We start from the raw sequence: 24,936 nt of genomic DNA on the forward strand, positions 1-24,936 counted from the left end.
TATTGGTTGGGATCATTTGAGGAGGAATGGAAACTGGCTTCCAAAACAGGGTAAAATAGTAGGGTAAAATAGCAGTAGGACTGAGAGCTTTGGGTGAGGTGGGAATCTGCTTCCCATTTCTGCCACTTTCAAAAGCCAAAATATCTGGCTCATCACTAATCCACATGAGTAATTTAAACATTTGGTCACAGGCGCAGCAACTCTGGGGATCTGAGGTGTCTCCAACCCTCCCCCCTCCAATATTTGTCAGAAAGGGGGCCACGTTGTGCATTGCAGCTTCAGCGGCCAGAGTCTCCAGGGCTTTTTCAGGGGAAACTCACAGGAACTCAGTTCCAGCTGCTCTCAGGTGGGCGCCATTGCATTCTAAGAGAACGAGGGAGGCGTTCATGGCGAGCTCTGGCACCTGTTTTTCTAGAAAAAGAGAGCACTGGCCACTCAGCCTCCTCCAGACGACGCAATGTCGCACACACGATGCACACCGGGCCTCCTCAATCTTGGGAGTAACCTAGTGCCCTTGTTTGATCAGAGTACTCTTCTTCCTGGATATAACTTGCTGCTCTTGCGTCTGGTCTGGAAGCTGCAACTGGGACAGAATGCAGAGCCAGACTGCTCATAGGAACAGCAACATCTTACTTGGCTGCTGAGAGAACCGGACCACCTTTCCCTTCCTTCTAAAGTCTTTTGAAAACCTGAAAAAGTTTAGACAGGTCTTTGCAACATGATTTCCCCCCTTTTCATCAATCAGTATTTATGGGTGTTAAGTTGATAATTTTTAATGTTTTTTATGAACCTTTTGTTCATTCTCTCTCTGTGTGTGTGTGTTATAGATTCTTAAGTAATAATAATAAACCATTCCCTGGTTTTGCAGCATGATCTGGCCCTCGAATATTTTTCTTTCTTTCCGCAACACCTTCTGCAGGTAACCCACAGAACAGCTCTGCCAATGTCTTGGCTTAAAAACACACAACCATTATTTGCAAGTTAACTGATTTGTATAAACACTCCATCAAGCGCCCATATAAACAAGTCGTTCATGTGCCTGGTTTTTTTTTCCACCCCGTGTGCCAAGTTAGCATACCCGGGGGCAAGATTATTCCCCTCTGGAATCATCCTTGCTCCTTTCGCACTTCACAACCCATCTCCAGTTTTTGCACCATTTAAAACACACACACACACACACACACACACACACACACACACACAAAATACCATCAATTAAACTGTAATCACAACGCACCTCAGTAATTAATGCAGGAGAGCGACTGGAAGCTCTTCTGAATACCAATGAGCTATGCAGGTGTGCCTGCAATTCCACACTACAATGCAGTTCAAATGTTGCCAATTAGGGAATTAGAACAGGTAAATAAATAAGAGAAGGTTGCAGGTATTTAGCCAAGGAGATGCACACTTTAAAAGGCTGTCTGCGGAAACAGCAATGTAGGGAAAACCAACCTGAATGGAAGCCTCTTTGATTCACAGTGCCAAGACAGTATAAAACAAATTGGGGGGATGGGGAGGGGGATATAAAGGGTTTTGGGAGAAACCCAACCCTGACTTCTTATCCATGAAGACTGGGGCGGGGTGGGGGGGAGATCATTGTGCCTTTCCTGGACATAGAATGGGAGAGAGAGGGGCATGCTTTATAAGATGAAGACATCCCCAAAGGAAGAGAAAATGGGGACACAGCCCAGCACCTATGAAAGGTATTCAGAAGCATTGCTGCCTCCAATTGTGCAGCCAGAGCACAGCCATCCTGGCTAGTAACTGCCCACCTATGAGGCAAGGTGAGATGACCGCCTCAGGCGGCAGATCCCAATGCAGATCTTTATTACCCCTTGTTACTGATGTATGTCTTCTCTCACTCCTTCTTCCCTGGTGGGGAGGGGGGCAGCATTTTGTGGTTCGCTTCAGGTGGCAAAACGTCTTGGGCATGGCCATCGATGGCCAAAATGCACCCCTTGTCTCCATTCAAACACATTTGCCAGTCTGCCACCCATTCACTCAGTTTGGAGAGGTCCTTTGGGAGCTCTTTGCAATATTTTTTGTTTCCAAGGACCCTGAACAATTTAGTGCCATCAGCGAGCTTGGCGCCCTCTCTGCTCACTTCTAACTCTACAGATCGTTCATGAAGAAGCTGGAAAGCACAGGCCCCAGAACCCATCCTCGGAGGACTTGCACTTTCTACTTCTCATCATTTGAAGAACGGTGCATTTAAACTCCATCGTCTTAGGATGCAGCTCCCTGAACTCCTAGCCTAGCCTGGGACGCCGGGGCTTCTCTTTAGCTCTGCATCAGCAGGTCCATGTTCAGCCCAAGTGGAAAGAATGGGATCTTCTTCCAGCAGCAGCAGCAGCAGCAGCTCACTGGCCATATGCCACAGCAGTCCCTTAACAAACAGCTGGCTGGCAGCAGGGACCCATGTCAAAACAGTTGCACTGGAGCGTTGCAGCATCTTAAGATCGCAAAACAGGGGATCTTATTCAGAAGGTTAGGGACGTGGGCCTAGGGCTTGCCGATCAGAAGGTTGGCGGTTCGAATCCCCAAGACGGGGTTAGCTCCCGCTACTCGGTTCCTGCTCCTGCCAACCTGGCAGTTTGAAAGCACGGCGGGAAGGTAAATGGCGTTTCCATGTGCTGCTCTGGTTCGCCAGAAGCGGCTTTGTCATGCTGGCCACATGACCTGGAAGCTGTACGCCGGCTCCCTCAGCCAGTAAAGCGAGATGAGCGCTGCAACCCCAGAGTCGTCCACGACTGGACCTAACGGTCAGGGGTCCCTTTACCTTTACCTATTCAGGTGGTTATCTTCATTTACAACTGAAAAGAATTGGACCAAGCAGCTGGAGAGTTGTTTATCATTATTACTTATGTTTACACGCAGTAGTTGCATGTTGATCTGCTCTATGAACTGAGTGCAATTTTAAAACACTGCAGCAGGACCCCACAAGCCCTGTAAGTGGTACTATGTTACCTGTTTTATTAAGGGCACCATGTTGGCGACCCATGACTTAGATGCATTATTTGAGCTGGCTGCTCTGTGCGCACATGCATGGGCATGGGAGTCTGAAACGAGGCCCTTCCCGAAGCTACACAACTCCAAAGAAAACACATTCATCATTAGGGTGTAGAAATGCTAAAAGAATTAAACTTCGCAATTTGGAGAGGAGACTGATGAGAAATCGAAGGAGAGCAGCTGTTCACCATTATGCCAGGGACTGGCTGTACGGAGAGGAGTGGTGGGAGGCACCAATGGGTGAACCCCTGGGGAAACCTCAGAGGGAGGGAGGCTCCGAGCCTGGAAATTGGTGGTGGGACACAGAGGAGAGTTCAGAGGGAGAAGACTGAGAGTAGAGGCTGGATGGGGCAACAGGGTTTAGTGAGCAGGAGGAACCTGTGAAAGGAAGCAGTTCAGGCTCCGAGGCTGAAGTAGAGGAGCAGGCTAGAGATAGCCGAAGAAGCCAGGGAGTCCCTCATAAACATGGAAAAAGAAGGCTTCCAGAACACCACCTGGCTTAGCGTAGATTAAATCCCACTGACAGTCAGGCTGTCTCTCCAAGATTTACCATTTGAATACAGTTATCTGGGGGAAAAATTGATTTACAAGTACGTTCATTGATAGCAGGAAGTTAAGAGATATGAAATAAGAAGCCAAGCCGAAGTTGTTTTAAAAAGCCCTGAACTCCCTATGTTATCTATCTTTCTATTTTTTATTCTTTGTTCTGTTTCTTTTTTCTTTTTATATTCTATTTTTCTTTTTAGTTTTATTTATGTATATTTGATGTATTTACGTGTTTGCAACTAATAAAAATAAATTCAAAAAGAGAAAATTAAGAGGAAGAGGAAGAGGAAGAGGAAGAGGAAGAGGAAGAAGAAGAAGAAGAAGAAGAAGAAGAAGAAGAAGAAGAAGAAGAAGAAGAAGAAGAAGAAGACGCCGCCAGGGAGTCTCCCTCTCCTGCTGTGACAAGCTCCCTTCCTGCTGGCCTCTAAGAACTCACAGAGTAATGAGGGGAACAGAACAGAGGCCAGTGGTGCGCAGACGCAGTTTGAGACTGCTTGGGAAACATCTGGGAGAGGAGCCTTAAGGGTGGTGGAAGACCTTCAGTCCTGGCAACTGCTCCAAAGGGACAAGTCCTACTAGGGATTGTTGCTGTGACAACGAGGCTGAGTTGTATTTCCTTTCCATTTAAGTTCCCCAGCATGAGATATTTTCTTCCTTTCTTGCTGACCTGCGTCTGACTCCCGCATGGGACACATGAGCCCCAGTGAAATGAGTGGGGGCTCCCTTTCCTTTCCATGGGTCCTGCGACCTACCTAGGCTTCCCTCCCCGCAACGAGACGGCGTCAGGGAGAGACAACCCTCCGTTTCACAAAGCGCGTTTTATTATCGATGTCGAGAGAACATAATTGTCAGTACTTGGTGACAGCACAGCACAATCACAGGCTACGGTTACCGTGTAATCAAATGCCTTATTACAATTATAATTTGCAATCAATGAACTCCCATGCAATGGAGGTTTTAGAAACATGATTCCAGCAGAGGGGGAAAAGACAGATGACCCTCCCAGTGACACAATTTTGGCAATAAATTAAACCCACATTCTCATGATTATGCAAAGGAAAAACACAATTCTTTGAGGAACGCAGCAGCAGGAGGCCAACACAAGCCCAGGGAAGGGCTGGCAGCAAAAGCAGGTTCTGCAGAGAAAATGGCAGTGTTGGGACAAAATATTCTGCCTCCTCCTGAGGTCAGTGGAAGGTTTCTGCCTTGCCTTCCTGCAATCACCAGCAAGTGGGTTTCACAAGCTGTCCTCTGATGTGTGATATCTAGCATAATGAGATTCAGGTCTTGGCCACACTGATTGAGCTGCCGCATCCTATGGTCTTGATTTGGCCCTTCTAGATTCTCCCTCTCTCTCTCTTCCGCCTGCCCTGCAAATGGGCTGCTGGATTGCTCTCGAATAAAACGCCCCATTCTGCTGCTGGAACTGGAGTTGATGGATTGACACTTGACGCGGAGGGGCTTCTATCCTCCTCTGCCAGCCAGGCTCTGCAAGGGAACGAAAAGCAGCAAGGTGAAATTTCAAACCCACCGTGAAGGGAAACAGTGCGCCTGAAAACAGAAGGGTTGAGGGGGGCTGATTTGAGATTTCGACAAGGACTAGAACCTCCAGACACTTTTAGTATGATTTGGCATTCCTTTATTGTTACATATGGATTGGAACCATCCTTTGAAGATGACCCTCATCACAAGCCTGGCAGATTTGATAATCAGATAACGCAAATGTGCTTTATTTTAGTTATTTTAACCCATGTACTCATTCAACATGCCTACTTTATAGCTTGGTTTTTCCATCTTTCAAGTTTCACTTTTTTTGGTGTGTGTGTGATTTAGTAAGACCTTTCATAATACATTACACTGAAAAAACAAACTAATCTAAAAAGAAAGAAAGAAAGAAAGAAAGAAAGAAAGAAAGAAAGAAAGAAAGAAAGAAATAAAGAAGAAGAAGAAGAAGAAGAAGAAGAAGAAGAAGAAGAAGAAGAAGAAGAAGAAGAAGAAGAAGAAGAAGAAGAAGAAGAAGAGAATACAAAGTCCTCATTCACAGAGAGAGAGGTGAACCTTTCTAGCTCTCACCTGGCGAGGTTCCCTTTTTTCTGGGATATCTTCCCTTCCCTGCCCCTGGCACAGGTAATTTCCATCTGCTGTTAAAACTGTTCTCTCTGTTTTATATATATTATAGAATGAAATTTAAAAAACTTTACACCCTCCAACTCCCCAAAAAGGGGCCAGGACATCATCTGACCCAATGACACGCCCAAAAGGCAGGGCGATTATTCTCCCAACAGCAGCAGCCCCACTCCACCTGCCCCCACGACAAAATCTGAGCCCAGTTGCATGCCACCAGGAGGCTGCATGTGAAACGGCTGCAGACCAAGAGAGCTGCAGGTGGCTCAAACAAGTGAGCTAGAAGTGTTCATGTTTCTCTTAATTGGTTCTCTGGGAAACAATCAGACTCTTGCTTCTCAAACTAATAACTCTGGGAGTCAATTAAGACTGGGCAGAAAGCCAAGTTCTGCCAGAGACATAGCAACTACTCTCTCATTGGTTGAAGGTCAGCACTGAACTCTGTTATTAAGGAATGCTAGCACATTTGTGTGGTGGTGCAGGTGAGAGTTAGAAGGAGACGTGCTGTATCAGATGGCTCTCTCTCTCTGTGTGTGTGTGTGTGTGAGAGAGAGAGAGAGAGAGAGAGAAAGAGAGAGAGGATTTATTTTGCTTTGCTTTGTATATAGAAACTGTTTTTCTTTTTTCTTTTTCTTTTTTAAATTTAAAATAATCTTTATTGAAATTCTTTAAACAACATGTAGAAAAGTAAAATGTAGAAAGCAAATAAAATAAGACAAAAAACCAAACAATTAAACAAACATAGCAAACCATAATACCAGCACAAGAGTTCGCCTCAAATGAAAAATAATGTCTAACTTAAAATAACCTAACATAACATAACGTAACATATCATAACAAACATGACATAACATAACATAACGTAATATAACAAGCACAATTTAAGAGAAAAGAAAAGGAAAAGGAAAAAGAAAACACATATTTAAACCAATATTGAATTGCACATTGTTAAAATCTGTTATCCCACACCCTTCCCCCCCTCCACCATATCGTGACTTCCAAACTCTCCTGTATTCTGATGTATTCCGTTTTTCTTTTATTTAATAAATCCTGTATATAGTTATTCTGCGTCCAGACATCTAGTCATTGAAACCTCTGGAAGTTTCCGTTTTGTGCAGCGATACTCTGCTACGTTTGGGATAAAGCCGCTAGAGCTACGCCTGACACTTTATCAAAATTCTGCCCACAGGACTGCAAAGGAAGGCAACCCATGGTCCCAGTCAGAGAGCCCTCACCAACACCACCCTTTTGAAGTATCCTTTATGCATCCTGAATACAAACTGCCTCTGTGTCACCTTGCAGGTGGGGAGACAGGCAACATACTTTTTGCCTCTCTTTAAGTGAGGGAAGGCAGGTGGCCACTGCTTGGGGCTCCAGCCATATGCAACACAACTGGGCTCTGTCTGGTAGAAAAATCCTGGGCGAGTTTGGCTCCCTCCACCTCTTTGGTTGCTTCCTAATTCTTACCCGCTTCCAAACGCTCCACAAAGCCACTATTGCAGTGAAGCTGTTGGCTTAACTGACACCCCCAAAACTGATACTTGACTCCAATGAAGTCTAAAATGTCAAGATTCATCCCTCGTTACACCCCTTCTCCCCCCCCTCCATTTGGTACACTTGGTGCTCCCCTCCTTTTGTTGAAATGTACACTGTATGCTCCCTGGGGCAGGAACCTTTTCTTCCTTCCTTCATTGTTGTTGCTGCTTATTCTGCAAAGCTCAATGTGCCTTAAGGGTGCTATTTCAAATAACAAACAGCAGCAATATTGCAATGATCCCAACAACCTTTTTTTTGCGATCTATATGAAAATCAACACCTGCCACTCAATCTTGAGAAACAGCACTGCCAGCAGAACGGGGGGGAGCGCCGACGTGCGGAGACCAGACACGTCCCCTTTGCAAACACACTTTGCGCGAAAGCAGCTTGCACCTGTGATGAAAATCGGCAGCCGCGCCACATTTCCCAATCTTTTAGCCTATTACTAAGGGCTTGGTGAGTTCCTAACTGCCCCTGTGTGCAAATTGAGCAGATGAAACCAAACATGCTGTAAAACAGGCATGTCCAAAGTCCGTTTCGGGGGCATAATCCGGCCCGCCAGTCGGTTTAATCTGGACCCTGTGGCAGTTTATTTCCTAAAATCCTCAACAACTTCAACAATTTTGGGGTAAAATCATAAAAAAGCTCAACAATTTCAATCCTAAAAAGGTCAACAACTTTGGTTGGCCCCACGGCCCTTCACTTCATCAAATCTGGCCCTCTTTGGGAAAAAGTTTGGACACCACTGCTGTAGAGGGAAGTGAGGTGCAGACGGGGCTCGTCAACCCAGTTCGGCAGCCCATCTAGGAGAAGGAAACTCTGATCCTAAACCTCCACTGCCTTCCTTGCAGGATATCTTTGGGAGAAGAAAAGGCTAAGGAGCAAACCCTACAGAGATCCAGAGTGGAGTGCCCAAGATGGTTGGATGGTGCCTTGTACGCCTCCTTCCAACAGCTCCTGCAGCCAAGCTGGTGCCAAACACATTGCCCTCCTTTCTTTTGCATCACATCATCAAGGCCAAGAGCTACATCATCTTGTTTCCTGGGCAGCCCAAGACCTCCAGACACACTGGCGAGGCTTGCGCCCAGGGAGGTCCCTTTGGTGCTCCGGTGGCACCCTCCTTTGCCTCTCAAGACAGATGGATATCAACAACAAAGGCTCCTCCTCACATTACCATTGTGTTGTGGAGGCTCCTGAAGTGGGGTACAAAGGGGGAAAGTTTGCCCCAGCATATTTTCCCTCCCGGTGTTCTTGCAAGGCATTTTTTTCCCACCTGTGATGGCACAGTGCTGCAGGGTCCAGGGGTTTATACAGAGTGTATGCTTGTGAGATTTTACTTTCTTGGGCTCCTTGATCACTGCAGATGGTGACAGCAGTCACGAAATTAAAAGACGCCTGCTTCTTGGGAGAAAAGCAATGACAAACCTAGACAGCATCTTAAAAAGCAGAGACATCACCTTGCCGACAAAGGTGCGTATAGTTAAAGCTATGGTTTTCCCAGTAGTGATGTATGGAAGTGAGAGCTGGACCATAAAGAAGGCTGATCGCCGAAGAATGGATGCTTTTGAATTATGGTGCTGGAGGAGACTCTTGAGAGTCCCATGGACTGCAAGAAGATCAAACATATCCATTCTGAAGGAAAACAGCCCTGAGTGCTCACTGGAAGGACAGATCCTGAAGCTGAGGCTCCAATACTTTGGCCGTCTCATGAGAAGAGAAGACTCCCTGGAAAAGACCCTGATGTTGGGAAAGATGGATGGCACTAGAAGAAGGGAACGACAGAGGACGAGATGGTTGGGCAGTGTTCTCGAAGCTACGAACATGAGTTTGACCAAACTGCGGGAGGCAGTGGAAGACAGGAGTGCCTGGCGTGCTCTGGTCCATGGGGTCACGAAGAGTCGGACACGACAACACAATGCTTGTGTGCATTTTATTCCACGTTCGCTTGTTTCACCCATTCATATAACCTTGATGGCTTCTTCCTTGCAACAGGAGGGCATCTTCCACAACAGAATCTTATTATGAAAAGCCTGGCTACATGTTACCCTCATGGTGTGAAGAGCTTGAACTGGGCTCTGACTATTAAAAAACCTGAAGTTCCCTGGAGACAGGCAGGGTAACCTATAGGGGTTTGCAGGAAAACAGGAGCCCTTGCGGATCTTTCTCCCTCTTGTCTTCCTCCTTGTCTATGTCTCCACTCCTCTCCCCAAAGACAGTTAGCCGCTCAAGGAGCTATGCAGGGAGAAAGGGGGCCAGAACCCTCTCTATAAGTTCTCTTTGCCTGCCTCCGGGCAACCTTGGGAAATCTCAGCAGCTAAAGCCTGGCTTACGCTTGGATACTTTCCGTGTGATGAATGCAACACATAGCCAGGCTCTTAACATTCGACACTGCATAAATTTAAACACTGCATAAATTAACATAATATCTTTCAGGGGCAAAGTGGGGGGTGGGGTGAGAAATGCCACAACTTGAAAAGCAGAACCCTGCTACTTCTCTTTAGGAATCTGCCAGGTGAGGCAGGAAAATACAGGTGGCTGCCCATCACACAGATTGCTGACAGATTAAAAAACAAAACACCATTCCTACTGTAAGGATTGGGGGGGAAACAACCACCCCCACATTTCCACTGCAAGAGATGCCCTGTATGACACAGAGAAGATTGAGTTGGGTACGCAGGGGGTTCCATTCTGTGTTTTTGAAGCAGCAGCAGCTACACCTGCAACATTTTGGATTAATTGCTCAGAAAACTTGCTAATTGTTGGACATTTCCCTTGGTTAAAAACAATCTCTCTCGCATGTGCGCCAAATTATTCACTGCAATGACTTCAATCAGAACAGCAGGCGCAGGACTTTCAGGCAGAATCGTCTGTGCCTCCTCAGCATACTTTTTTAGCTGCTTAGATAAAGGACAATATTATAGCAACGATCAAGACAAACAATTCTGAGCACAAGGGGCTTGGCTGATGAAGGGAAATATATTCCCACCCACCCCCAATAGCTCTCAATATTATTCCTAGAACGAAGCTGATGAACCTGCGCTGGGAAATATTTAATTTTTTATGGTAGGAGGTGGTCGTGGCAAGGAGAGGCACTAGGACAGGGGTCCGCATGGTTTCCCTCGCCTGAGGCTGGTTCACTTCAGTGGAGATCCCTCCGTGTGCCGGATTGCGCCCGCGCCGGCGATTTTCGGCATCTGTGCAGATGTGATTTTCGGCACTGCGGAAGCAAGTCCCCGCACCGCGCTACGCCGGATTAGTGCAGCGTACGGGGACTCGCCGAGCGGGCAGCTCATAGGCCAGTTAAACGACCCCCATGGGCTGCTTGTGGCCCATAGGCCTTAGGTTGCCGACCCCTGCACTAGGAGCAAGACTGCATCTGGTTGCTTAAGAAATTGGCACGGTGCATGGGACAAGACCAACTGGCTACATCCCTGCTCAATGCAACCAAGCTAGCTGTCAGCCCACAGGCTTATCTAGTCCAGCAACCTGCTCTCACAGGGGCCAACCGGATGCTTATGGGAAACACAGAAGAAAGACATGTGGCAGTGAGTTCCACAGTTTAACTAAGCACTGCATGGAGAAGCACTTTCTGTTATCTGTTCTGATCCAACAGTCAGCTTCATTGAATGCCCATGAGTTCCAGTGTTATGACAGAGGGAGAAAAGCTTACTGCTATGTTTCCCCCACTCTTGCTGTAAGTGCGCATTAACGCTGATTGCCGTTGGCCGGCACTGCCTTGCCTTGATAAGCATGGTCACGATAAACAACTGTCGTAATCGGAACCCTGCTCTGGTGGAGGGGAGGAATATATCAATAATATGCTTCGCTTTATCAAACTGCCTTGAGAGAACTTCAGATAAAGATTTAACTCGAGATACAGCCAAGTGTCAAAGCCCTCAATATTAGCAGCTCCACAAGGTTTTTCTAAGGGAGAGATGGAGTCGGGAGATTACTGAGTGCGAAATACGGAGTGTGCAGATGACAAGACGAGCCGATTGCAATCGAGGCAGGAAGGAAAGAGGAGTCAATAAATTCAATTTATGAGCAGCACAAAAAGAGTCTTCGGCAGCATCACCACCTGGAATTCAGATTCCCTCTTGTGTCTGCTTCTCGGCGTTATTGAGCCAGTTTCCAAACACAATTTTTGTTGCTGCTGTTCTTCTTCTTTGGTAGCCGATTTCGGATTGACTTCGCCCCCTGATTTCCCTCTCCTTGGCTTATTTATCCCCTCACATGCATCCGTCTGTGTTAATCACAGTCTGGTTCTCATACAGCCTTTTTCGGAGCAGCTTCAAAGCCAACTATTTGTTTAGACTCTTCAGTCACCAGCAGCTTAAGGGGGGGGGGGAATTGCGCCCCCACCTACGGCACCACGAAGACTACAAAAACATCATCCCTCGGGATGTATGTGTAAAAATATAGCTACCTCTAACCCTTTTCAATCATGATAAAAGCGCTATCTGTTCCCATATGGGGACATCCAAACATATATGAGCATAGTTTAACTGCTATTGCTGCTCTCAAAGGACTCTAGGAAACACCATTTTGGTAGGGTACTGTCTTAGGGACCCCCAGCCTCCTCCTAACCTGCCTAGGATTCCTTGGGGAGAATCCAGGACCACCTGCTTTAACATGCACCGTAAGCTGTGTTCTGTATATCCATATCCTAGAACAGGTTCATAAGAGTGGAGTGAAATCCCACTAAACAGTTAGAAGGCCATCGAAACTTAACAACTGTCTGCGTCACGGAGGAAGTGTGGTACTGGGGTGCTTGTAATGTCTCCGGGAAAACCCTGGGCTTCGGCAATGAGGAAACAACGCTGCTAAAACAGTCTTTACTAAACTGCAGTCATAGTTTATTAGAAAGCTGCACACATGACGACATCCACCCGGAAAGGAGGAATTGCACAAGATGAATGAATGGGAGGGGAACAGGTTACCACAGGCATCCCCAGACTTCGGCCCTCCAGATGTTTTGGACTACAATTCCCATCAGCCCTTACCACTGGATCTGTTAGCTAGGGATCATGGGAGTTGTAGGCCAAAACACCTGGAGGGCCACAGTTTGGGGATGCCTGGGTTACCACTAAAATACCTGTATCCCAGCTAATAGGATTCAGGTGCACATAATAAGATTCCACACTTAAAGTCACATACATCACTGCAGAAGGCACAGCCGTGATAGTATGTGATGCTCAGCAAATATGCGAATGGCAGCCACGACTCCACCTTCTATTCCTGCTGTTTCGGAAAGTTTGACGGTAATGTCTAACTTTACGCTGCTTTCAACATGCTGCAATAATGATATTTCTTTATGCTCTCTCTCCGTTGGTTTGTTATTTATTAACAAAACCATTTTTTAAAAAATAAGTAAGAACAGCGACAGATTTTGGAACTGTTGGGGCATCGTTGCCAAGTAAGGAAAATGTTTCGTTGTCTGTCTACAGGAGGACTTGACAGACATACGTCAAGAATGCTTTGATGGTGTTTCCTGCTTGGCAGGGGGTTGGACTGGATGGCCCTTGTGGTACCTTCCAACTCTATGATTCTATGACTTCTGTGGCATGGGGGGAAATGAAGCACAAAATGAACCTTTGCTCAGGCATTAGGTAGGCAATTGCGCCTCATCAGTGGAGCATTATCTGAACTGGGTGCGCAATCTCTGGGCTTAAGCCTAGTTGGACCTGCGAGGCCTCCCCATTTAGCCTGCAATGCTGTTTCAGCCAAGCCACACCCATGCGCCCTATGCTTGGCATCATATATATGACACCAGGTGTGGGGGCAGGTGAAAACCTGGCTCAGCCAAAAGGGGGTTTGCAGGCACCGCCGACCAGGTGATCGGCAGTGCCTGCAACACCGTATGCAAGCCAATATGAAAGGGGTTCCCTAAGACCAAACCGTCAGCCGGCTGCCTGGGTTTTCCTAAGCTCCTTTCAAAGCGCTGTCTTGTGTGGAATGCTTTGAAAGAAGCCCTGAAAGTGCAGGGCAAAAAAGGTAGCACTGTGGTGTCAGGTGACTTGGCCCATCCACCTGTCAAACTTGGCCTGCAAGGGGTAGGGGACATAACCATCTGGCCCACCAAACAGATGCAGTTCTTCACCCTTGATGTGTAAGGAGACTGTGCAGGCCACACGTCAGCCTCAATAGTTATACAGATGTCATAGACTTTGGTGTGTGGGGAAGACTTGAATTTTTATAGCAAAACCAAATTGCTGTTTGGTGGCTGTGGGGTGGGGTGGGGGGAAACAGAGGCACGACTTACAGGGAAGATATCCAAATCCTCTGCAACAGGAGAGTTAGAATCATAGAATCATAGAGTTGGAAGAGACCACAAGGGCCATGCAGTCCAACCCCCTTCCAAGCAGGAAACACCATCAAAGCATTCTTGACATATGCCTGTCAAGCCTCTGCTTAAAGACCTCCAAAGAAGGAGATTCCACCACACTCCTTGGTAGCAAATTCCACTGTCGAACAGCTCTTACTGTCAGGAAGTTCTTCCTAATGTTTAGGTGGAATCTTCTTTCTTGTAGTTTGAATCCATTGCTCCGTGTCCGCTTGTCCAAATGGTGAAGAGAATTAAGCAAAGCCGAAATTCTAGGTTCTTATCTGAGTTGCACAACACAGACGCTGAGGTATCCCATAGAATTTGAGGGTGGAAGTGGAGACTGAGGTCATTTTGAACAGTGAGGACCAGTGGAACCCAGACGAACGAGATTTGCTTTTGAGCAGGGCAACGGTGGCTGGTGGTTTGAGTATCGGGATTATAAAGCTTCCTCCGTTCTTCCCCAGCAACCTCAGACTTTGTAGGCTTGAGTGGAGATAACAGAATAAAGGAGGACTCCGTGCTGCTTCACCAGCTGAATCAGAATAGCAGGAGTGCTGTGAGGGGCTACTATACTGGAAGAACAAGCGTGAAACTCGGAGACGACAGCGAGGGAGCGAGCAGCACACAGGGCAGGCAACGGGGAATAGGCAACAATCATGTATCTATAAAGATGCCGTAATTGGCCCTTTCCATCTCTCGGTTCCATGCATACGGTCTACGCCAGCTTACTGCGTTCTCTTGAGAGACTCCACAAAGTAAACTTGGCAAGCTGCCTTGACAACCATTATAAACTGGCGTGTCCCTGGATTTGCAGACATGCAAAGCAAGCAAACGATAGCCATACAAGCTAGAGCGCGGCTTCTGGCCCTGCCGGTCCACCGGGGACGCTCTCTGAAAAGAGAGCGGGCCAACTTCGTGGAAATGGAATTATAACAAGAGCAGAAGAGGATAATTTATAAAGCACCAGCAGAAGCGAGCCAAGAGGATGTGTGCAACTGCCTTTGCTGGCAACGTCCGCCGCCGAGCCGCTGGATGCATTCCAGCAAAAAGTTCAGAGCTCTGCTGAAATAAATGGGAACTGAGTAAGAGCAACGCTACCAAAAGAAAAAAAAAAGGGGGGGGGACACTTTCCTCTAATTATTGTTCTCCAACTGCCCACCACAAGGGAAACTGCAGATAAATGCCAAGGCGCTTGCATCACCTCCTTCTAGAAGGCGACCTGGTCAGTACTTCAATTGCATGTGGGGAAATGGTTAGCATAATTAGCAATGAACTATCACTTAAAAAAAAGATACAATTTATTAAGGTCTATAGAGAAAAATAAAAAACTTAGTATCATTCCCCCCCTTTTTTTAAAAAAAAATCCAAACTAAGACTTTGATCTAGATACAATAAAAACATTAAAAGGGGAGAGCAGAATAGAGAAAGAAAAAGAATGAAGTAAAGAGAAAATGAGCAGGGGGAAAAAGAGAAAGGCAAGAAAAAATAAGATTCAGAAAGTAAAAAGCTTCCGATTCTTCATCTGTCCCCTATATAAAAACAATATCCAAAAGAAACATATTGGACAAAAGCCCAGTCCAATATGACACCCAACAAAGCCACTTTCTATAAACAAACATTATCTCCAATCCTCAAATCCAAATACCATTATTTGTTTTTATTTTTCAAGCAAAAAGTCTATGAGAAATTTCAAATCTCTGACAAATGTTTCAACAATGACATTTCTCTGATTAAACCAATGCACCATCCGGAACAAAGCCCAGGCGTGTCAGGTGACCCCTCAGGTGCGCAACTTCTACCTGCCCCCCTGTTTTTGCAGCCTGTTTATTAAGCCCCTGGCAGACAGCTGTATATGGATGGTTGGCTTAATTCAGCTTGGTGGGTGAAATACTGAGCGGGTCTAGGCTACACCACCAAGCCCCTTGGCATGAGGGGAAGTGGGCAGAGTGTGTGACCGCAGACTTCGTGTTAGGAGAATGACACGAAAAGTGGCAGGCACAAAGGGTTGTATCCACTGATGGAATGAACTTTGATCCAGCAGAGGCTTCTACCTCCTCCGAGATCTATTAAAGAGGTTTGGGATGAAGTGGGAGACAGAACAGAAGACAGCAGAGGCGGATGGGGAACCTGGAGAAACAGTCTCTCTACCCATTCCTCTGAAAGAAGCTTCCACCGTATCGAAGAGCGCTCTGTCCGCCGTTGGATTGTTCGGGTTTTGCTAAATTAGTAGCATGAGAAACCATCAGATTGCTTCTTCACACAATCAACTCTAGGACAAGCAATTAACACTGGGCAGAAAGCCAAGGTCTACTTTTGTCATAGTAACTGCGCTCTCATTGGTTGAGTTCAGCACTGAGACCTGTTATCAGAGAAAGCTAGCACAGTACGTGGTGTGGTGAGTGTGGTCAGTGTAGGAGGAGAGGTGCTGTATCGGTTGAGAGAGAGACAGAGAGGAAAGGATTTATTTTACTTTGTTTTGAGTTCTAAAGTTGTACATAGAAACTCTGGATTTTCTTTATTTTAATAAATCCTGTATATAGTTTTACTCTGCATCCAGACGTCTAGTCATTTAAGTTACCGCCAGAAGCTTCCGGAAAAACCTGCACAAACTCTGCTGTGTTCAGGTTGAAGTTACACCTGACACTTAAAAACACTAAGAAACAATATTCATGGTGCTGCCATGCAAAGATCCAATAAGAAATTCTATCGGTCTTTTGTTCCCCAAACTTCTGGTTCATCGTTGAAGGGTTTGCCCTTAGCTTAGCTGGAACAGGGAAGGCAGACACAAGGCTGGAAAAGCCCAAGAACATTCTAAAATAGGTAGAGTGGTATTATTGGGGCAAGGAAGGAGGTTATATCTAGCAAGGAGGGTGCCAAGCGATGCTGTATAGATTTGACAAAATGTGAAGAATCTATACTTGCAACAGCGTAATTCAAGGCCAGCTAGAAGCAGCGAAAGGAGGGGGAGGATTTAAATGCATTTCAAATGCAGACATGGATCCCAACCCCTAGCAACTGCAGCTAAGCTCACCCGCCGTCAGTTTAAGCAAGGTGTATGGTGAGAACTACAAAGAGACTCTATGAATTGAAAGCAAATCGGGGGGAAGAAATCCAATATTAGATTGTTCACAATGCTAAGTGTTAAACAATACCGTAGAAATAAATGGAACAGAATCGGCCGGATCCCTAGACCACACCGTGAAATAATGAAAAAGAAGTGCAGAGAATGACAACGACCTTGCAAAATGGTCTAAGGCACGAAACTGCCCCAGAAGGCCCAGAGCAGGGGGTAGGCAACCTAAGGCCCATGGGCCACAAGGAGCCCACGGAGGTTGTTTAACCGGCCCCTGAGCCGTCCGCTTGGCAAGCCCTCATGCGCTGCACTAAACCGGCGCATGGACTCGCTTCCGCAGTGTTGGAAATTGCGTCTGCACATGCACAGATGCCAGAAATCGCGGGTGCGCGCTCATGTGCGTGCGCAATCCAATCCACAGAGGGATCTCCGCTGGAGTGAACTGGCCCAGGCAAGGTAAACCTTGCCGACCGCTGGCCCAGAGGGAGCTCCACCGAGGTACCACCGTTTCCCTGCCCCCCCTCTCATCTGCTTTTTGGGACTCACCTGCTTGGCATGGTTGACACACTTCAAGTACTCGCTGGCCAGAACTGAGCAGCTCAGTGTCTGGTGGGAGTTTTCCTGGTAGCACTGGAAGATTTTGCTCTGTAAGTCAGCACACACAGGGCGAGACTCGTAACGCCTGCAATGGAGAGATAGATGGAGGAGGAAGAAGAAGATGATAGGTGTTGAATAGCAGCTTTCACACCAATTTACACTAATTTTTATGAAACAATGTATTATTATATAGAATATGTCACTGGCAGAAAGCAGGTTATTTGTTTTCTTAATTATATGATCAAGATTCATCCAGTCCAGCACTCTGTTTCAATAAATTGCCATCCTCATGCCCTGAACCCTCCCCTGTTGCTTGATATCAGAAGATATCGTAAGGGTACTCTTGGAAATCAGATGAGACTGTTAGCTTCGTGTGGGCTAGTACATTTTTGGGATGGGCTAGCAAAATATATGGACTTATTTCCAAAGCTAGTTTCATACAATGTCCAAAAGAAACATTCATTCATTCATTCCCTTCACCCCAAGGTCCCAAGACTGGTATAGCTCAAGGAAGTAACACATGCAACATTAAAAGAAAACAGTGGACACAGCGCAATCACAGAGCATTTCTTCTCCCAAGAATTAATGAATGCGAACCAAGATTTCTCAAGTACTCAGTGTATATTGCCAGCCTTCCCTAATCCATGAAAACACAATACGTTTTGGCAGTTCAGCTGGTTTCCACAGTTCGCCCAGCCAGTCTTTCTACAACAGATTTACAACCAGCGTTTTCAATGTTGACAGAACCAAGATTAACTCAGTACCTTCCCTCCTTACAATCCGTCTTAGGAACCTACCTCGACATTTACTAGATTCGCAGGAATTATGTAGTCACTCGTGGTTTGGGTTACCTGAATTGCCTCTCTCCAAAGGTCTCCCATCATTATCATCTTTTAGAAATTACGCTGATGCAGATTTACATAGAAATAGCTGGCAATTTACTGGCCAATGTCTGCGCTGTCCAGCTGCATAGATGCTACGCAATCCTACGGCATTAGGTATCAACCTTTCTTCCTGTTGTTCTCACTATAGCAGAAATGGGAACTGAAAGTTCCCCATGGGCCAGATCCTCAGTTTTCCCCTCTCTGCAGGCCACCCACCTGTCAAAGTTCAAAGGAGCATTGAACGATAGAAGCAACTACAGCCCAGGTGCGCGCGCACACACACACGCACACACACACACACACGGTCCCTCTGCCATCATCACTCTCCAGCACCCACCACCAGACTTGAGAAGTGGTTGTTTCTGCTGTTTGGTAAATGAAAACCACATAGCATTCGAAATACACCTCATTCCTCTCTTTTGAAAATCAATATGTGAACTCACACGTTTTCCCCATAAATCCAATATGCAGCTCAATCGTATCTTCCATGTAGTATCATTTTAAGTAGAACATGGTAAGAGAGAGACGCTCATCTTTGAGTGTGTCCTCCAATGAATATTTTCATGCTCCTTATTTCGGATTGGGTTGGGGATAACCATATTTTAACAAAAAGGATGAAAGTGAGATGCAAAGCAGTAAACTGCTCCTTAGGAGGGCTCGGTTCTTGGCAGCCTTGCAAGATGTAGAAGCAAAAAAGAAACCAGAGGGTGACTGCTAAATCTCCTTTACTTTACAGCACATGCCAGATTTTTTTTTTAAAAAAAACCATCTCTCCAGCGCTCTTGATCATTATGCTGTTTCACTGCAAAATGTTGGGAAGCCAAATTCAAAACCCAGCCTAGTGGCCTTGCTTTGTAGGCTCCAAAAGTTGAGACTTCTGTAGATACTTGAGGCCAAGAGGCTTTCATAGGATCATCGAGTTGGAAGGGACCACAACGGTCTTCTAGTCCAACCCCCTGCAATGCAGGAATCTTTTTTGTCCAACGTGGGGCTTGAACCCACAAGATTTAAGAGTCTCATGCTCTACCAACTAAGCGATCTTCCATGTACAAATGTGCTCTTGGTAGCTTCTCCTGCTGTCAACAAGTACCCTGATAAAGCTAATGCTTTGAATGTGGAAGATCCTGGGTTCAATTCCTGGGTTCAATCTCCAGGGTTTTTTTTTATAAAAAAGATTCATGTAGCAGCAGATGATAGGAAATACCCCTCCCTCCCTCCCTCCCTGGAACCCCAAAGAGCTGCTGATGGACAAGCCAGGATAAAGGCAGCTTCCTGCATTCCACATCACAATAACATGTGTCACCCCTAAATGTTCCAGATCCAAAGACCTCATATTGAGAGAGGGGCTTCCCTGAGGAGGTGCAGGCTGCTGCCAATGGAGAGGCAAACGTCTGCCTGAATAGCCCTCCACCCCTTTGGATACAGGATGTGACCGAGTCAGGAGGCACAATCCAAAATGCACCCCTATGTCATTTGCAGAACTGATCTGCACATTGCATTTCCTAGTCAAAAAGTTGGGTTTTCTGTCTGGAGAGACAGGGTGCGGTGTGTGACACTGCTATGCCAACTGCTTCCTCACCAACTTGCGACCTTCTGGATTTGAGCTAAAGGAAGCAATTCTCCCGTATTAGCACATTCATCTACTATGCTTGCAAGGGCTGGGGGGAGCAAGAGCAAACTCACAAGGATGATCCAAAGACTGAGTAGCACAAAGGGAGCTGGGTATGTTTAGTAGGGTTGCCAGACTCAATAGAGGACAGGACTTCTGTGCCTTTAATTGCCCTGCTCTCTTTTGAGTCTGGAAACCTTAAAGAGAAACTAGCAGACCCTTTGCTTGGAAATTAAACAAAGGGTCTGTGGGTTTCTCTTTAAGGTTTCCAGACTCAAAAGAGAGCAGGGCAGTTAAAGGCACAGAAGTCCTGTCCTCTATTGAGTCTGGCAACCCAAATGTTTAGCCTGGAGAAGTGAAGGTTAAGGGGTGATATGATAGCCATGTTCAAATATATTAAAGGAGGAGGGATATAAATAGAGGAGGGAGAAAGGTTGTTTTCTGCTGCTCCAGTGAAGCGGACACGGAGCAATGGATTCAAACTTCAAGAAAGAAGATTCCACCTAAACATTAGGAAGAACTTCCTGACAGTAAGAGCTGTTCGACAGTGGAATTTGCTGCCAAGGAGTGTGGTGGAGTCTCCTTCTTTGGAGGTCCTTAAGCGGAGGCTTCACAGCCATCTGTCAGGAATGCTTTGATGGTGTTTCCTGCTTGGCAGGGGGTTGGACTGGATGGCCCTTGTGGTCTCTTCCAACTCTATGATTCTAATGTGTAATGGTGCTGGAAGCAGACTTTTGCAGACTGTCAAGGCCAGGAGCCAGAGTGTTGTCCAGAATTGGTTTACTTGTGACAGGTAGTTATAACCCACCTTTTAGGACAAAGGCCACCCCCCCCCATGTGTGCTTCCTCAGAGAGGCTCTTTGGGGAACCTCGGGACATGAGTCACTGAAAGGACCCACTTGCCTCTATAGCTCTTCTTTAGAGTGAGCAGAAATGGGCCTGAGCTGAGCGCCACCCTTCTTAATTGTGTCCTCAGAAGTTGACTGTGTCACAATATGAGAGCTGATGCTGCGGCTTTTGTGACTGATAACCGTGAAGGCTACAGCTGCATCCACCCCCCCCCCAAAAAAGCTCGGAGGGACGCAGCATGCACATGCTTCGTATGACTTATGACTCACCACTCTCATGATTCACCACTTCTAATGAAACCTAATGGAAGCCCAGCTGCGGACTGCTAATAGGGTTTGTTTGGAGAGTCACTGCAAGCAAAGCAATTAACCTAAACTTAGAACAGCTCCTGAACTGTTCAGATGAGGTAATTCCGATGGCAAGGCTTTGCTCCCTTAACAAAAGCATCCTCAATGTGCAGGACAGTTCAAATTAAGAGTGGTAGACACGCGGCCTCTCAAAATTCTCCACCCTATCATCCAGTTTATCAAGAGGGAGGAGAAATTCTTCCAGAAGCTTCTTGCAGGAGGGGAGCTCACCATTCGTAGAAAAGGTAGGACTGCTCCATTCCCTTTTTCTGTTTTTGCTGCCACAGCAAGTGCTGCATAGGCAGCTGCCTTAAACCGAGTCAAGACATTCTGAGCTTAGGATCTTCCTTGACAAACAGAATCGTAGAATCCTAGAATTGGAAGAGGCCCCGGGGGTCATCTAGTCCAAACCCCTGCAATGCAGGAATCTAACCAAAGCATCCACGACAGGGAGCCATCCAACTATAGTGGTACCTCGACTTACAAAGACGATCCGTTCCGCGGCCGTCTTCGTAAGTCAAAGTCTTCGGTTGTCGAAGCGCCCGTTCTGCGCATGCGCCGACCGCGCGCACTGCGAAAAGACTTCCGGGTTTGTCTACTTCGGAAGTCGAAACCTTCAGTCGTTCAGATGTCGAGGTATGACTGTATGTGTTTGCTTTAGAAGCAAAAGGGCAAGGGAGATTTGTTCCACAGTTAGGGGTGGAAGCTAATAATTCAGAGAGAAGTTCAAATCACAATTGTTATGGCCAAGGCAATGTATGCCTTAACGCAGTCAAGTGGAAGAAAGGTTTCACAGAGCTTCGGAGCTCTCAAGAAGTACAAAGCGTAGGCACTTTTTGCATGTGAGTTCTCCTATCCTCCAAAGGAAACCCTGAGATGACCAAGTATCAATATGTCTGGCTGTGTAAATGGGATCACTTCCTTAGCAGACAATGCACTATATTAGCCTACAAGAAAGAAGTCCTGGCTGCATATTGAACAATTCCATTTGCTGTGCTCCCCTAATGCGCTGTTTACCCATTTGGAAAAAGGCCAAGCAGCATTAACTGCCTAGCATGAGCTAGCTACAAAATGTGCAGTAAAGTATCCTCCAGTCCAGAGATTTTGCCTATACCTGTACAATACGACACAACAACATATCCAGCTAGCCTGCCCGTTCACTGCGATGAATATGCTGTATTATATACAGTCCTGTTAGTGATCTTCCAGAAGTTCTAGTATTTATTTACACCCAGCCTTATCGATAAAATAATGTCAAAGCTGCTTCCCAAAATAGGTCAGGATCCTGCAAAACACAGCCTGGAAACCGTTGCAACTAGGCTGTTGTTTGCAAACTGGCAAAACGGATCGGTCTGCTTCTACTTCCCAGTTCAACAGCAGTAACAAGCAACCAATAAGTTGAAACTGACACGGGGACAAATAGAAGAAGACGGTTTCACCCAGGTATGGTTCCCATTTATCACATACACAGCCCAACAAGACAATGGCAAAAATCCACCAACAGCATATGAATCAATATGGCTAACCTGACCCAAAACACTCACCCACCCCACTCACACACAAAACAAAGACCGCCACAGCCAACCACAAAGGAACAACCATATCCTAGGCCAACCCCAACATCTCTCACCACTAAAGGAACACAAGCGAACAGCAGAGAACCTACACAAGCAACGCTGACAACCCCCCCACATATTAAGCAAAATAGAAACATCATCACCCGACCCGACCCCACCCCACCCACCCTCCCCCATCTACCTCTCTTCCCCTTTTCTTCCCAATGTCTCAACAAATGAAACTGATTTGTAAAAATGTTATGACATTGCACATATCTTTGTAAACCAAGAAAACCTTTAATAAAACACAACAACAACAGTAGTAACAAGCAATATGGAAAACAATATTACGATTCCTCTTTGACCTTTCAAGCAAGCATTTCAAAACTGGATGATGATAAAGCTTTTGAGCCTTAACTGAAATGCTCTACTAGTTCCACCAAAGTGGAGAAGCACCTTCACATATACTTTGCAACAACAACAACAACAAAAAAAAACCACACACAAAACGGTTTTCTAAGAGACATGGAAAGAGCTGCAACGTGTGATCATAGCGCACTTGCTACATTGCTTTAATAACTGGCTTGTCAATTGAAAGCAGTCTTCTAATGCACAAGCAATATGATTTGGTGAACTGAAAATTAAATTCTGATTGACCAAGCCATTCCAACCCCCACCCCCACCCCTATCAAACTCTGAAGGTGGTCTTAAAAAATGTATAACCTGATTGTATTATTGCACACACCACTCCTATTTTGAGCAAAAACAGCTCTCCCGGGGCAGAGAGACTGTGCCAAATGGAAGGCTTTGCAGGTTTACATAAATCTAATTTAAAATCTGTTCATTAATTTATTTTTGTAGGGATGCTAGGCACTTCGCAACAACGTTACAAATTAGATGATTTACTGCTCGTTTAGGTGCTCTTGTTCTTTTAACAAAAATTCAGGGGTCAGCAAACTTTTTCAGCAGGTGGCTGGTCCACTGTCCCTCAGACCTTGTGGGGGGCCGGACTATATTTTGGGAAAAAAAGAACAAATTCCTATGCCCCACAAATAACCCAAAGATGCATTTTTAATAAAAGCACACATTCTACTCATGTAAAAACACCAGGCAAGCCCCACAAATAACCCAGAGATGCATTTTAAATAAAAAAGGACACATTCTACTCATGTAAAAACACACTGATTCCCGGAGCATCCGCTGGCCGGATTTAGAAGGCAACTGGGCAGGATCCAGCCCCTGGGCCTTAGTTTGCTTCCCATGAACAAAATCAACTCCACCCTTCCTTTTTCCGGATGTCTTCCTATGCCACTGAGAACACTCACTGTCCTTCAGTGTTACCAGCTCTTGACTGACTAACCATCCAAAATATATCCAGTGAAGTCTTCTCCATCCACAATTCCTGCCCCTCATTCACTGAACCTCGCATGAGACCTTATTTACCTTCTGGCATTCCTTAGCCTTTCTTAGCATGCCCCCTCAATGTTATGTGGCTTTTAACCTGTTTATAAATGTTGTGGAGTTTGGAGCAAGCAGTGAACTGGCTATGTTTGAATTATGACACCAAATTATTCGGGGTGAGAGAAGGATGTGGCAAAGAGCTCCAAAATCAATGCCCCAAACTGTTTGAATGGGCAGATGTCGTTCAATACAAATAAGTGTAAAGTGATAATCTTAACTGATGCACAGTATACACGGATAGGGTATGAACCAGCGGCAAATGTCCAGGAATGGGTTCTCAGTGGAAAGCTCAATGAAACGTTGAACGGTGCCAGTGGGCAGCTACTGCAAAAAATGCAAATTTCATGTTGGGGATCACTTGGGAAAGGTTTGAAAATATTCTATTTTGTCTGCTCACTTCGGCAGCACATTGGAACGATACAGAGAAGAAACAAAATAAAAAAATTCCTTCCAGCAGCACCTTAAAGACCAACTAAGTTTTTATTTTGGTATGAGCTTTCGTGTGCATGCACACTTCTTCAGATATACTGAATTAGAAGTCCCCAGACGCTTATAGGTAGAGAAAGGGTGGGGAGGGGTGGTGGAAATGGGTGATAGACTGACTGATCGCTGTTGACGACTGCAAACGACTGTAAATGGACTTGCATGAAAAAGCAAGGGGTGAGGTGGCCGAGGATCGCTTTATCATGTATAATGAGATAAGAATCCAACGTCTCTGTTCAAACCAGGTCTCTCCATGGTTTTAAGCTTGGTGATAAGTTGCAATTCAGCAACTTCTCTGGAAAGAGAGCTTCTCTGGAAAGAGAGCTTCTCTGGAAACTTCTCTGGAAAGAGTAGTTGATGAATTGCAACTTATCAACAAGCTTAAAACCATGGAGAGACCATGGAGAGACCTTGCTTTTTCAGTCAGTCTATCACCCATTTCCACCACCCCTCCCCACCCTTTCTCTACATATAAGCGCCTGGGGACTTCTAATTCAGTGTATCTGAAGAAGTGTGCATGCACACGAAAGCTCATAC

At 45.9% G+C, this 24,936-nt stretch overlaps 1 protein-coding gene across 2 annotated transcripts in view; it reads right to left on the reverse strand.

Moving 5' to 3' along the window:
- Nucleotides 1–24,936, reverse strand: part of CHCHD3 (coiled-coil-helix-coiled-coil-helix domain containing 3) — a 209,255-nt gene that overhangs the window by 6,601 nt on the left and 177,718 nt on the right. The window contains exons 7-8 of one of the 2 annotated variants that reach the window (XM_035127990.3): nt 17,160–17,295; nt 4,355–5,043 (exon numbers count right to left, since the gene is read on the reverse strand). In XM_035127990.3, the coding sequence (XP_034983881.1) occupies nt 5,020–5,043; nt 17,160–17,295 (160 nt within the window). In that variant the 3' untranslated portion in view covers nt 4,355–5,019. Of the gene's footprint in view, nt 1–4,354; nt 5,044–17,159; nt 17,296–24,936 lie in introns of those variants that run through there. The other variant, XM_088651751.1, reaches the window with a different exon arrangement.

The sequence above is a fragment of the Zootoca vivipara genome, chromosome 9 (genome assembly GCF_965207765.1).
Source record: "Zootoca vivipara chromosome 9, rZooViv2.hap1.1, whole genome shotgun sequence".
NCBI lineage: Eukaryota > Metazoa > Chordata > Lepidosauria > Squamata > Lacertidae > Zootoca > Zootoca vivipara.